Source organism: Cucurbita pepo, chromosome LG04 (assembly GCF_002806865.2).
Source record: "Cucurbita pepo subsp. pepo cultivar mu-cu-16 chromosome LG04, ASM280686v2, whole genome shotgun sequence".
Taxonomy (NCBI): Eukaryota; Viridiplantae; Streptophyta; class Magnoliopsida; order Cucurbitales; family Cucurbitaceae; genus Cucurbita; species Cucurbita pepo.
In genome coordinates, this window is record NC_036641.1 from 3499060 (window position 1) to 3514262 (window position 15203).

The window sequence follows — 15203 nt, forward strand, 5'->3', positions numbered from 1 at the left end:
CCGCTAGCAGATATTGTCCTCTTTGGGTTTTTCTTTTTGGGCGTGGACATGTACCATGTGAACACCGAAGTAGAAAAACTATTAGTTGCTAACGGCCCAAATCTACCTCTAGCAGATATTGTTCTCTTTGAGTTTTCCTTTTTGGGCTTCCTCCCAAGACTTTAAAACGCGTTTGAGAGGAAGGTTTCCACACCCTTCCTCTTTGAGCTTCCCCTCGAGGCTTTAAGGGGAAGGTTTCCACACCCTTATAAATGGTGGTTTGTTCTCCTCCCCAACCAATGTGGGACATCACAATCCATCCCCCTTCGGGGCCGAGCGTCTTCGCTGGTACTCATTCCTTCCTCCAATCGATGTACGACCGCCCCCAAATCCACCCCCCTTTGGGGCCAGCGTCCTTACTAGCACACCGTCTTGTGTCTACACCCTTTGAGGAACAGCGAGAAGGCTGACACATCGTCCGATGTCTGGCTCTGATACCATTTGTAACGAGCTAAATCCACCCCTAGCAGATATTGTTCTTTTTGGACTTTCCCTTTTGGGTTTCCCCTCAAAGCTTTAAAGCGCGTCTGTTAGGGGAAAGTTTTCACACCCGTGTAGATAGTGGTTTGTTCTCCTCCCCAATACGAGATATCACAATCCACCCCTTCAGAGCCAATGTGGATCCTAAGCCCTATGATAATTTTTTTATAACTCAGGCCATGGATAATCCTAAGAGTTGAGCAATAATTAAACTTATTAAATAATATTATAAGTATATATATTTCACTTCCAATCTTGGTTTGGTGTGGTGGGTTAGGTGGTCGGATCTTGTAAGAAATTCTTCTACTTGATATATATATATATATATATATATATATAATATGTTTGATTTGTCTTTTTCCTATTATGAACTACAAAATTATTCATGAATTTTAATGATAATCATCCAAATTAGGTCATTTTTAATGAATCATAGTAAGAAATGACCTATAATTATAATTAATTGTGAATTAATGGTAAATAAAATTTAAAATTAACCCGTATTGGAAATTTAGATTAAATAAAATGATTTAATAAAATTAAATAAAATTTAAATTTAAATTTCATGCACTAAAAACTCTATTTTACCTAAACTTTTTATAAATCAAACCCCATAAATTATTATAAATTTCTAATGGTAAACTCTTAAAAGGTAATATTATTCATTAAAATTCTTCATATGAATTACATACAATAGAAAATTGAGATTAAAATAAGATAATATCAAATAGACATTAAAAAATCGAGCAAATTCAAGGAAGACATTCATTTCGAGCAACCAAAGTACTGTTTTAAATGGTAATGCAAGAAATTTTAAAATGTTCAGTTGATCCGACGGCAGATAGTAATTCCATCACCAACCGGGAGCATACAGATCTCAATCCTAGGGTCAGCAGCAAGAGCCTTATTGAGCTCCAGCACGAAGTCCCTATAATACCTAACGTACTTGCGCATTGGTGCATCAGGTGGGGCCACAACAGACCCGTTCCATAGAGTGTTGTCGTACCCAATTACTCCTCCAACTTTAACCAAATCGATCAACCTCTTATGGTAATTGATGTAGTTATCCTTATCAGCGTCCACAAAAATGAAGTCGTAACTTCCATGATTCTTCTTCTGTGAATTAATGCACACAATCACACTCAAACCATATTATTTTTTGCTTTAAATTTTTAAATATTATATTTCAATAACAAATCCTATGTTAACTCAACCATATCTTTACAAACATATAGAGATTGTTTAATATCCAAATAAATTCAATTATATAACTAGAAAATAAAAAAATTAACCAAAAAAAAAAAGTTCTTACATCCGCTACCATCTCGTCAAGAACAGGGAGAGCAGGGCCTTCCTTAAACTCGATCTTGTGAGCAACGCCCGCTTTCTCAATCACCGGCAAACCGAGCTCATAATTTTCTTTGTTAATATCCATAGCCAGAATCTACGACCATCGTTTTTGTTATATTTTAGAAACCTCACATAAGAATATTGGCTAAAACTACCCAAAATGATGGGTAAGTTTTCTATTTATAATCCTTTAAACAGTAAATTACAAGGAAACATAACAGCAATAAATGGATATAAGATATTTACCTGTAATAAAAAAATAGATATGGTAAATGGTAACAAATGGATGCATATCTAAATATTTGCTTATAATAAAAAATCAATATATTATAAATTATAATTCATGACTAAATATCTTTGACCTTACTTACCTGTCCATCTTCAGGAAGAGCTAGAGCTGTAGCTAGGAGAGAATAGCCGGTGTAAACTCCAATCTCCATCGTCTTCTTTGCATTGATTAGCTTCAAAAGCATGTTTAAGAACTGTCCTTCGTCGGCCGATGTCGTCATGATGTTCCTATTTCCGAATCGATTTCCATTTCGGATCAATTTCAATAGCAAATCGAAAAACAGAAAAATTAAATCGAGATCGTATCTGAAGAACTAACCATGGATGTTTGGCAGTCAATTCTCTTAATTCCTTCATCGGTTCTGGCTCTCTCGGATAAACGCTCGTCTCGAGAATATACTGCGAGAATCGGAGAAGAGAAGTTTCCAGTGATGGGAAGAATTGAAATAGGAATTTAAATTTGTGAGAATTTGATGGCGAGGGAGACGGTTACCTGATACAGAGCATCGCTCTGTAAGAGGCTCTTGTGGCCGACTTCCTGGTGCCTTCCGGCTTGGTTCTGATCTTCTTGTGCGACGGTAGTGGAAGCCATTGCCGGAGATTATCGAACTTTCTTCTGGTTTTTTCCCCCTTTTTTTCCTTTGAAATTCCGATGAGCTCCGGTGAGAAGTGGGGGAAATGGAGGGTTGTTATATACAGGGATGACGGCCCGGTTTGAACCGGAACGGGTCGGGGATTGGTGGAAGGCTGAACCTATTGCTATTGGTGAGAACGTGGACCCCACCTTGGAACCTTTTTTTTCTTTTTTTGGTCATTGGTTGAATTAATAATACTTAAATAATAATAATAATAATAATAATAATAATAAATAATAATAATAAAAACTTTTATTTCTTATGAATTATTAATATTTTTAGCAGATACAAATTAATCTCGAAGTATAGCTCACCTTGAAGAAATTTAGCTCGAGAAGTATGATTTTGTATTAAGTCGGATAAGATTGGCCACACAAATCCTAAATTGGGCTTTGCAAAATGTTAAGTCTGTTTGGTTCAAAATGCTTGACTTATATCTGCTTAGCTCGACCTGCTTGACTCAACTTGGCGACCTAGTGATGTCTTACTCCTATTTGACTTGCTCATATTAGTATGTTTACCTTGACTTGTTAAGCTTAGTGATGTCTTAGTTTTATTATGATTTCTTTTCTCGTGAATGTGTCAAGTTAAGTTGTTGCTTCTAAGTTCCTTCTGTGACTAGCTACGCTCGATGAAGGCTTAAGCATGCCAAACAACTCTTTTATCAAAAGCCCCTTCAATCGTTCTAACGTATCAAGTTGAGCTCAACTCTTGTCTCATGCTCATATGTGCACTAATTATGTAGTCGACTTATATGTGCACTAATTATGTATTTGTTCAAAGCATAAAATGATTGTATGATGTCATGTTGCCTTTATGGTAAGAGTGTATGATGCATGTTTGGCCTATATTAATGTTATAGTGTGTGATTGGGTTTGCTATGGGCGTTTGAGCAGCGTTGGACCTATGGCATGGTTGTACATGATCATGGCCAAATCAACCATGGCTTAGAGGGTTGAGAGTTGATTGGCTACGATGGCCTAAAATTATGGTCTCAATTTTAAATGCCACCATGACAGATGCCAGTGACACTATTTGCTCGGGCACCTACTCTCGTAGTGCCTTTCTTTTGGAACGGTAGTGGGTGGGGTTGCAATTAGTTTGGGCTCCTCTACCCTTACCTACACCGTACTATGTTGTCTTTAGTGTGGGTGCTATAATCTATCACGAGTCGACAAATTTAGATTACTCAATTGACATCAAATTATCTCATAACTTATCAAAGTAATACAAGGCGTGCATCTTTTATGTTTCCTTAAGTTTGGGGAGTTGGATAGAAAACTCTTTGACTCACCATATAAAAAAGTCAACAAAACTTATCAACATGCAAACAAATAAATATTTGACTATCTAATATTTAAAAAATAAGAATTAAAATTAAAGCAATTAATTAAAAAGGGTTGAATAATTTAAAGTGATGATAAATACTATAGAAGTAGGTTAGAAGGGTCGGTGAGATGGGGATGCCAAATAATTTTCTTTAAGTCCAAGCAATACACAACACCCAACAACAACCAAACAATAACATATATATATCCATCAAAGTCCACCAACAAGAGTACATTAAAAAAAGGGAGTAAACCAACAAGAAAGTGTCTTGTCTCGAACTCGAGCTCAAGTAATAGGCTATAACCAGCTATCGGGGTATCTAATTCCATCATGCTTCTAGCTTTCGTCTTTTACTATCTGTGTTGGCCCAATATAGTATTTCCATTATTTGAGACACTTACCCGATGATTATTTGTTGGTCTTTATTAAATTGGAAGTGAATTACGAATAATTCGAAAAGCAGTTGATGTAGTTCGAGAAGAGCTTGTTAAAAAAATTTGGTAGCATATCATTGGTTGTGAAAGTGTTTAGAGGAATGGAGAAATTAAGCAAGAATTATGAAGGATCGTGATCGACTTTGAAAAATCAAATGAGAATCACGTTATAGGAAGCACATATTTTATCCACAATCAAAATAGTGTGGACCATCTATCATCTTTCTCATTGAAACAATATTTTACCTATTGTTCAAATTTCCCATATGACTTTCTATTCTATAAGGAAGATGGTAATCTATTCTATAAAGAAGCACGTAGGCTCGGTCAAATATACATGTGTGTGAAGATGCGGACTACTGTTGCAATGAAAATGTAATCTTTGATGATCTCATCAACACCTACCGGTATGTTTTAAATATTCATTCATTGGTCATAAATAAATTTCTAAATTATTTAATCGATAAAATGAAGTATTTGAGATAGTTATGACATTAATAGGTTATATTTTAAGCTCATTGTGCATATAGGACTCCTAGTGTAACGATTCTAAATTTCTACTTATTTAGAGTCGCTACTAACTTCTCATGCACAGCTAATATGCAGAATATAACTCTTAAAGAAATATCATTTCTAGCATAAATGTCGAAAACATTTATACAATTTCATCTCTAGAAAACATTATCATGGTCTTATGTGGTTCATACGAAATACTGAAATTTAAAAATAAAAACAAATACAAATTAATTTAAAACAATGAAATGCAACCCAACCAATTCTAACCTAAGACTAGGAATTTAAATATGCATTTACCCTATGCATGTGTCATGGTCTCTGCTCGCGATGCCGACGTTATTCGTACATAGGCGTCTTCCCTTTACCTAAAAAATGATGTGGCACACGGTCTGAGTATTTCGAAGAATACTCAATAATGACCCCACTCTAGCAGTCATGCTAATGCAACACATGCAATCATACTCTAGGGACCTATCTCTATCTTTTTCTCATACTAGGGGTGGCCTCCCGTCTAGACTACTATGCATGTGTAGTACTTTCCTACACACGACCCACACGTGCGAGTGTGAATCCCTAGGCGGTTCGCACATCCCCTGGATCCTTTCTGGTCAAGCTAGCTGTCTGTAGCGACGTTCGAAGGTCAACAGACCCCTGGTGTCATGCTCGCCATGATCACCCTCATCATCATATTGTGTGTGTCTACACTCATCGTCTCAAAGGGAAATATCCGTATGTTTATATACACACAACATGCATGAGATCTCTCTAATTCTCCTCTTAACATCTCTTCTAACACAACCCTAGTCTCATCTCTCTATTACGCTTAGTAACACATGCTCGTTAGATATTTATATTAATATCGTTTTTCATGCTCTTAGGTTGTGTCCTAGGTCAATCTTTCTACACGATACAATATGACAATCATCCTCATACAATATGCAAAATATGGGAAGACATCATCATATTCAGGTACATATCTTGCAAACATCATAATCATCATACTAGCATTAAATGCATCAAGTACGTCATACATCATCATAAAATCTGCGTACATCATCATGCACCATAGCTCATACAACAGAGTTCATACATCATCTATAACTAGCATACGACATTATACAATACAACTCATACATCGTAAATCATAAATATTACATGCATCATCGTACGTCATCGCGAACAATCATATATTATAGCTCATAGAATTTCTAGCCGGCGTACTCCCTAATTATAACGTTAGCTCCTGCTCTTCGAGAGCTGCTCCAAATATCATCGAGGTTCGCTCTATCATGTCGTTTGGCACCTTTCATTAGTATTTCACAATTTAATTAATAATCCAACTAATAAATGTGAAATACGACTCTAAAATGACCTCAATTACCTTAATCGGGGCCAAAAATAGGTTCGAGAGGGTCAAAATGGTAAAACAAATTTAAAACTCGAGCCAAGTAAGCCAAAGAGTCGTTAGAAAGACGAGCTGAGCCGTCTAAGCCAACCAAGCCAAAGGGCTGCTTGCGTCGCGGGTGGACACATGGCAGGCTAGAAGCCGGCCACGTCGCATGCAGGCGTCTCAGGTCGAGGCGCGGTTTGGGTTAGCTTGCAGATCACGTTGGGTATTGGGCTTCAAACTGGGTTTCAGTTTGTAGGCTGGGCCTCAGGTTACTGATCTGGGTCCAACCTGGATCCGTCGGATCCTTTCTTCTTTGTTTGACTCGTAGCGCAATTTTTTGGTGAACTTTCTCTCTCTTTTTTGTGACGTTTTTTACGCCGATTTTTGTCCTTTTTCTTCCTTTTCCTCTCTGTTTGCCTCTCCTCTTCTCTTCCTCGAAGTTTTGTGCTTTGAAAATACTTAAAACCACAAATCCATATGCGTTTAGGAAAGCCAAAACCCAACTCCGTTTACTGATGAAAACTTGGATGAAAAGGGCATGAAACGTTCCTTAAGTGAATGTACAGTCGCCGTGAATCCTTCTTGTGGCGAGGTTGGGGGGTTTCAACGTTGAATCTGGCAGTTTAGGGTGTTAAGATAAAAGCCTGTGGTTTTCTTTATTTAGTCTTTTGTTTTCACGTTTTCCTTCAAATTATATAGTTGAATTTATGCACACAAGTAGAATGGAATAGCTTATCTTTAGCTTTACGCACAAGATTTGTTGGTCACTTGGGTCATTTTTAGAATTTAGTTGGTTGGTCACTTGGGTCATTTTTAGAATTTAGTTTGTTTTAAATAGCCTAATTAAATGAGAAACATTTGCATCGTGTTTTTCAGCAAAGACAAATCTCAAGCTTTCATTCTCTTTTATTTTCTTATGCTTTTTGTTTTCATTTCTTCCAACAAATCAATTCACGGTGGAGTACCTCATCACCGAGTTGGGAGAAGGAGAAACACAGCATCGGGCACTATCATCGCCACCAGCAACTGCACCAGGCACGCCTACACCAACACCTATCACAACTCCTGCTACGCCCCCTGAACCAGTGGAGTTCGCAACACCACATACTACGAACTCAACACTGGATGCCGATCACGATGATGGTCTGGCGGCCAGATACCGAAGGATTGAAGACCTACTGGGAGGAGGTGAACCATTGGGACTGGCGGTGTGCAAGCTCGAAGAAGAAGTGGCTAAACTACATGCCATTAGCGCGATGAACTGAACTCTTCGCCGAAGCAGAAAGGAACCAATGCTGACTGAAGGCAATGCAGAAAGAGATGGCGTCCATCATTGAGAACAAGACGTGGAGTCTGGAGGATATGTCATCAGGACACCGAGTCATAGGGCTCAAATGGGTATTCAAACTAAAGCGGAACGAAGAGGGAGAAGTTGTGAAGCACAAGGCCCGTCTGGTGGCGAAGGGCTAGTCCAGAAGCAAGGAGTGGACTTCGAAGACGTATTCGCGCCAGTGGCAAGGTTGGAATCCGTCCGCATGTTGTTGGCAATCGCGGCACATTTCTCTTGGGAGGTTCACCACATGGACGTGAAGTCTGCTTTACTCAACGGAGAGCTAAAGGAGACCGTCTACGTCCAATAACCAACTGGTTTCCTAGACAACGATAACCCCGTCAAGGTATTGTGCCTGCACAAGGCACTCTACAGGCTTCGACAAGCACCACGAGCCTGGAACGCGAAGCTCGACAGTACCCTGCTGTCGGTGAAGTTCAAGCGTTGTGCCTCTGAGCATGACATGTACACGCATGGCCACGACGAGTAGTGGCTAATTGTGGGAGTGTATGTCGACGACCATATAATCACTAGAGGAAACATGGAAGTTCTTGGAAGATTCAAGAGGGAGATGTCAAAGAACTTCAAGATGAGCGATCTCGACGTGTCCAGCTACTATCTCGGCATTGAAGTGCAACAGAGTACTGCCGGCATCACGATCTGCCAAAGTGCGTATGCGAAGAAGCTACTGGACACAGTTGGGCTAGCAAACAGTAACCCTACAAGGAGCTTGCGTTATCTGGTAAACACACACCCTGACCTCGCTTATTCCGTTGGATACGTGAGTAGGTTTATGGAAGCACTTAAGGAGGAGCATCTTGTGGCTGTCAAGCGCATCCTGCGCTATGTGGCTGGAACCAGAGGCTGGGGTGTGAAATACTTTGCAGGGAGAGGAAAGGAAAAACTTGAGTTGGTCAGCTACAGTGATAGTGACATAGCCGGTGACATTGATGGTCGTAAGAGCACCAGCGGGATGATTTACTTCCTCTCAGGCAGCGCGATCTGCTGGCAATGAACTAAACAAAAGGAAGTTGTTTTGTCTTCTTGCGAAGTAGAGTACATCGTCGCTTCGACAACGAAAACACAGGGGATTTGGCTTGTGCGGTTAATGAAAGAACTCATTGGAAGAGAAGGCGATCCACCAATGCTTTACGTGGACAACAAAGTTACGATCTCCCTGATAAAAAATCTAGTTTTGCACGATTGGAACAAGCACATAGAGATGAGGTTCCATTACATCCGAGAGTGTCCACATCAAGAGATTGTCAAGATTGACTTCATCCGAACAGAGGAACAACATGGAGACATCTTCACCAAGTCTCTAGCGCGGGTAAAATTTGAGAAACATTCGTACAGTATTTTTCAACAAAGTCAAATCCCAAGCTTTCGTTCTCCCTGTTATTTTCTTAAACTTTCTGTTTTCATTCTTCTTCCAACAAATTTTCTTCAGCGGTTTTTCCTCCGTTAACGATTTTCTATCACCAACGTTGATTTCCTCAGTCAAAAGACATCATGTAGGTGAACGTTTACCTAGTGGTATTTTTGTTAAAATTTTGTTTGAGTTTTATCTACACTATTGTGTAAGATGTGAAACTTTACAAATCCTAGAGCAGTCCTCCAAACTTAAAGTTCTCGACTTTTGTTGGAGTTCTAGATATGAAAGAAAAGATTGTAATGACATTGATTTGAATGTGTTGGAAGGGCTTCAACCACACAAAAACTTTGAAGCCTTGAGAATCAAAAACATTGTAGGTGACCTTCTACCTAGTGGTTTTTTTTTTTTTTGTTGAAAACTTGTTTGAGTTTTATCTACACTATTACAGAAGATGTGAAAATTTACCAATGCTGGGACAATTCTCCAAACTAAAGGTTCTTGACATTTGCTGCCTCTTATGTATGTTTTAAATGGAGTTCTAAATCTAAAATAAAAGATTATAATGACAATAATGTGAATGTGTTGTAAAGACTTTAACAACACAAATTTTCGAGCATTAACGATTGAAAAATTTTGGTTGACAACTTGTTTGATTTTATCTACACTATTGCGGAAGATATGAAACTTTACCAATGCCTGGATAGTTCTTCAAACTAAAGGTTCTTGAAATTTGTTGCCTCTCAGGTATGTTTTAAATGGAATTGTAGATCTAAAAGAAAAGATTGTAATGACAATTATTTGAATGTATTGTTGGGACTTTAACAACACAAATTTTCGAGCCTTAACGATTGAAATCTTTGTATGTGAACTTCTACATAGTGATATTTTTGTTGACCACTTGTTTGAGTTTTTATCTACACTATTGCAGACGATGTGAAACTTTACAAATGGTGGACAATTATCCAAACTAAATGTTCTCTACATTCGTTGTCTCTAATGAATGTTTTCAATGAAGTTTTAGATATGAAAGAAAAGATTGTAATGACAATAATTTGAATGTGTCGGAAGGGCTTCAACCACACAAAAACTTTCGAGCCTTAAGGATCGAAAGCTTTATAAGTGAACTTATACCTAGTAGTATTTTTGTTGAGTTTTATCTACATTATTGTGGAAGTTGTGAAAGTATACTAATGTTTGGACAGATCTCCAAACTCAAGGTTCTTGACATTTCTTGCCTCTTAGGCATGTTTTCATTAGAGTTCGTGATATGAAAGAAAATATTGTAATGTTGAACACAACTCTTTATTGGCAATACTCGCACTTTTTGTTAACATCCTCTATAGAATACTACTACACTTTGCTCTACTTGAGAGAGGATTTCATGAGATGAAAACCTTCGTAGGGTGGAGGGTTGTTAATAGGCGTGACTAGACAATATATTACTCGAATACCTAAATAATTTTACTAAAATATCTAGGTAACATTATTTCTAAAATACCTAAACTATTTTTCTAAACATCTAAATATATTTATTCCTAAAATATATAGAAAAATGAGCTTATACAATTATTGAGTTTGACTCTATGCGCTAGTGATGATATTTTAACACTTCTCCCATCACTAGTACTGACTCTTTTAACTTCATCTTCTATACTAGCTGTATTGACATACTTTGGATTCTTTCTGATAAGTTGTTGAGGTGTCATTTCATTTTCACCGAGTTCTCTTGATTGAGTCACTTCTTACTCACCAACATTAATGTCGCTTGGATCTTCAAACACATCAACACCTAACCAAATGTATTTAGTTTGCTTCTTTGTATTATGTGGTAGAATTTCTTTAATATTGTTCAAGTCTGGTAATACTTCGTTCTCCAAGGGCCACCCTACGTCCATTGCACCATTTTGATCATCAAACATGTGGTTTGAGTATCTTGAATCAATGATCCATTTATCCTCATAATCGATATGCTCTCTCATCATCACCATGAGCGCTAGCTCATCTTCTTCTATGGCACATATTACCTCTACATCCCATTCATCCTCCATCTCCTTTTTGGAGGTTGCCACATTGCTTTCAATAGACTTTTTCCTCGACCAATAATACATGGACGTGTGACCCTTCTTCCCGCAATTGTAGCAAATACCTTTAAATCTCTTCCCTTGAGAACTCTTGTGGTTGTTCTTCTAAGCTTTCCAAGGTTGTGCAGTTTCTTAGTGGTTTCTTCCTTTGTCACCATTTTTTGTATTCATGTGGCTTATTGTTGCTCCCACTTTTAGTTGAGTAGAGTGTTTCTTCTTCAATCTTCAACGTGATGCCTTCCATTTGCTTAGCCATGACTTCTTGGCTGCCTAAACAATTTTCAAACTCTACAAGTGATGGTTGAGCAGACTATCCTTGTACAGCAATAACGAAGCATCTATTGTAACGCCCCTAATTTTCTCCACCCTAATTAGCGACGTTACCTTATACTCGTCAAATCAACAGGACGAGAGTTCACGTGGGACAGTCTCAATAACGAAAATCCATTCATCAATTTAAGCAGTTCATACCTAGGAAAACAATTGCGACAACCTAGCCTAGAAGTAATCAACAGAGAACTAGAGGAAACAATTCGCAAAACTAAGAACCCAAACTCTCCTCAAGATTTCCATGGCCCTTCGCATCATCCACCGTCACCCGTACATGGGAGCCTTGCCCTTTCCTGAAAATATTGGTAGCACGTGGCTTGAGTATTATATAAAATACCTAGTAAGTCACCCCACTGTTGGGGTTAAGCATATATTCATACATTCGGATACAAGCAGTTGCACACAACAACACACATACATGTCACAAAGAATACCCATACATGTCTTACATCATTACCATACATGCCGCACAATGTTAGAAGAACGAAGCTGAGAGAGGGGTTTGTCTTCCATTCCTTCCCATGGCCTTAGGCCCTTGCCTTGTCCGGGCGGGGTGGATGCATGGTAATTTCCCACACATGGCCCACGTGTGTGACTGTGGGCCCACCAGGCGAGCTCGCAAGCGAACTCCCTGGGCCTGGCTTGGTCGGGTATGTATGACATACAATACCGGACGCCACGGACAAAGGAGGGCTTGCATGATATCGTGGCGAACACAATATCGAATATACGCATCCATACCATCAGTAGCATAACGGGGGAGTGCCCCAGGTACATAACCATAGCGTGCATGAGGTTCTTAAGATTTACCTCCATGGCATTACACATACGACGCTCCATCCCCTCGCCGCATTACATAGCATAACCGGGTCCACATTAGGCAAGCATAACATAGCATAACCGGGTCCACATTGAGCAAGCATATCCTAGCATACTAGTCATCTCATTCATGGCATGTGGGGTTCTCATTACAATCATGACATGTCAATCAAGCTCATCATACATACAGGGCGACAAAACGCGTCACAACATCATATTCATAAACATGGCATACATAGCAATTCACTGCAAGAATCACATACATAAACAAAGCATGCATAGCATTTCACGGCAAGAAACATCTAACCTAGCNGGATCCCGCCGAAATCTCGTGATTTTCGGCGGGGGCCCTTTTTTTTTTCTCTCTCTCCTCTCTCCTCAGAAAGTGTATCGTTACATCTATACTCTAGTCGCAATCCGTGGATATTTATCCTCTTCATTCGAGTTTCGCCAATGATGAACTTCAGGTCTAGTTCAGTAATCTCCAAACATATCGACTTGACCCTATGGAAGTACTAAACAATCTTCATGTCACGTTGTGAAATTGATAATAGCTCGTTCTCAGAAGTTATATAGTCTCGTATCATTCTTTTTTGAGAAAAACATCACGAACGTGTCTCATGCTTCTTTTGATGTCTTGTCATCTCAAATGTGTTCTAAGATCTCTTCTTCGATTGTGGTTTTCAAGATAAATATTGTTTTGCCTACTTTGATTCTCCCTTTGCGCAAGGCGCCATTAGAATCCTCCTCTGACGACGTAGTTTCACTCTTGCCAACGACTTCCCAAAGATCATGTTCTTATAAATAAGAGATCATGCATGTTGCCCCCGTGTTGTAGTTTTTGAGTTTCTTGATTCCTCCAACGATTTTGAAATCACTGATCGTTTTAGTTATACCTCATTAATACCAAACGAGCTTTTTTCAACATAAAACTTACAGAGTCACGGACTACTCATGACACAAAGAAACTCAAACACTAATAATCTCAAGAAATTGTGTTCGATGTAGAAGATTAGACATAACTGCAACCACAGAGCATACTAAAAATTCTAAGAGATCAGACAACCCACGCAAACCTCGCTCTCATACTAGATTGATGAACATAACTCTTTGTGGGAAACATTCACACTATTTATTAACACCAATCAAGAAGATATTACAAGACACTCTTGAGAAGAGATTACAAGATATTCTATAGAATACTACTTCACTTGGCTCTACTTGAGACTACCTGTGATTTTTTGGGATGAAAACCTTGGTCACGTGGAGGGGTGTTTATAGGAGAGGCTAGATAATTTATTCCTAAAATATCTAATTATTTATTTCTAAAATACGTAAATCATTTTCCTAAAATGAGTAGACAATGGACTTATACAATAATTGAGTTTGACCTTATCGAGCTAGTCATGATATTTTAACATGTAATGACAATGATTTGAATGTGTTGTAAGGGCTTAAACTACACAAAAAATTTCAAGCTTTGAGGATCGAAAACTTTATAGTTGAACTTCTACTTAGTGGTCTGTTGAAAAGTTATTTGAGTTTTATCTACACTAGTGGAAGATGTGAAACTTTACCAATGCTTGGACAATTATGTTGCTTTTTGGCCCTTGATCTCACTTTAACTAATTTCAATCAATTAATTGATTGATGTTTTGATGATAACAAACCTACTTTTAATTTTAACTATTTTCAGTATTTTGAACTGTCTACCGTATAAGGTCGGGAATAACGATTACAACGACTTTTCAATTACTCAAATTAGAGCTAAAACAAAGAATTAGAGTCGAGGCAACATACCCGACATGATGATGTGGCAGCAAAATCAAAATGATGGACAAATCAAAATATATCAAAGTATGACATTTATAATGTTGGAAGAGTAACCAATGGTGGAGTTTTTCTTATTATTTTATTTCTAAATAAAATTATTTTTACAAAATATAAATTTGAATCTAACAGTTACCCACATCCATTTTTATTATTACTATATTATATTATTATATTATTATATTTTAAAATTTTGGTAGTTACTCACATAGTTTTTATTATTATTATATTATTATATTTATAATAAATTTTGAATTTTCGTTTGACCGTTACTCACATAAATTTTTATTATTATTATATTAATAAATTTAAATACATGAATTTGGAAAATTTTCTTATTTATTTACTTTTGATCTCCACCTTCCATTATTCCTAACACAATCCAATGGTCAATATTAATTCGTACATTTTGCCACTTTTCTCCTCTATATAAACTCATCTTCCCCCACATTTTAAAATACACAACTTACATACATTCTTCAATCCTCATTTGTTCAAAGTCTCCATTTTTTGTTGCTCTCTCCAAGCTTACAAGTTTATTTCTCTTCATCTTATTCTTGAGAGGGATTATTATTGTATTGTGATAAAATAGTTGTGAGTGTCCCAAATTGTAAATCTACTCTTTGAGAGAGTTGTGGTGTGTTATTATCAAACTCAAATACTTGTATCGGTTTGATCCTGCGCCGTGGAAAGGATTGAGTTTGCTCTTGAGCTCGTAAAAAGAGCGGTGTAGCGGTTTGGCTCAGATCCGTGGAAAGAGTCGAGAAAGTTCTTTATTCAAATTCCCAAGAGGCGCTTGGGGAGTGGAGTAGGTCGAGTTTGACCGAACCACTATAAAACTACGGTGTCATTTTCTCCAACTCTTTCCTATTTATTTCAAAATTATTATTGTGATTTATTGCATGTTCTACTTGATTATTGTTTTGACTTGAATTATTTTGTTCTAGCAATTGTGTGACAAAAGAGGAAAAGAGAGG

At 37.8% G+C, this 15203-nt stretch overlaps 1 protein-coding gene across 1 annotated transcript; it reads right to left on the bottom strand.

Moving 5' to 3' along the window:
- Nucleotides 1–1259: 1259 nt before the first annotated feature.
- On the bottom strand, nt 1260–2821 carry LOC111792776 (caffeoyl-CoA O-methyltransferase 5). The gene is made up of 5 exons (XM_023674359.1): nt 2651–2821; nt 2477–2556; nt 2241–2385; nt 1832–1963; nt 1260–1635 (listed from the first exon to the last, which is right to left on the bottom strand). Exons 1-5 carry the CDS (start codon nt 2747–2749, stop codon nt 1342–1344), a joined length of 750 nt encoding a protein of 249 aa, XP_023530127.1. The 5' UTR covers nt 2750–2821; the 3' UTR covers nt 1260–1341.
- Nucleotides 2822–15203: the final 12382 nt, after the last annotated feature.

Bases quoted from the DNA above. Each gene is read 5' to 3' on its own strand.
- LOC111792776 (XM_023674359.1), bottom strand. From the start codon at position 2,749: ATGGCTTCCACTACCGTCGCACAAGAAGATCAGAACCAAGCCGGAAGG. The intron at 2,557-2,650 runs GTAACCGTCTCC...CGATTCTCGCAG, and splicing joins AGAGCGATGCTCTGTATCAG to TATATTCTCGAGACGAGCGT. The intron at 1,636-1,831 runs GTAAGAACTTTT...ATTAATTCACAG, and splicing joins TTGACGAGATGGTAGCGGAT to AAGAAGAATCATGGAAGTTA.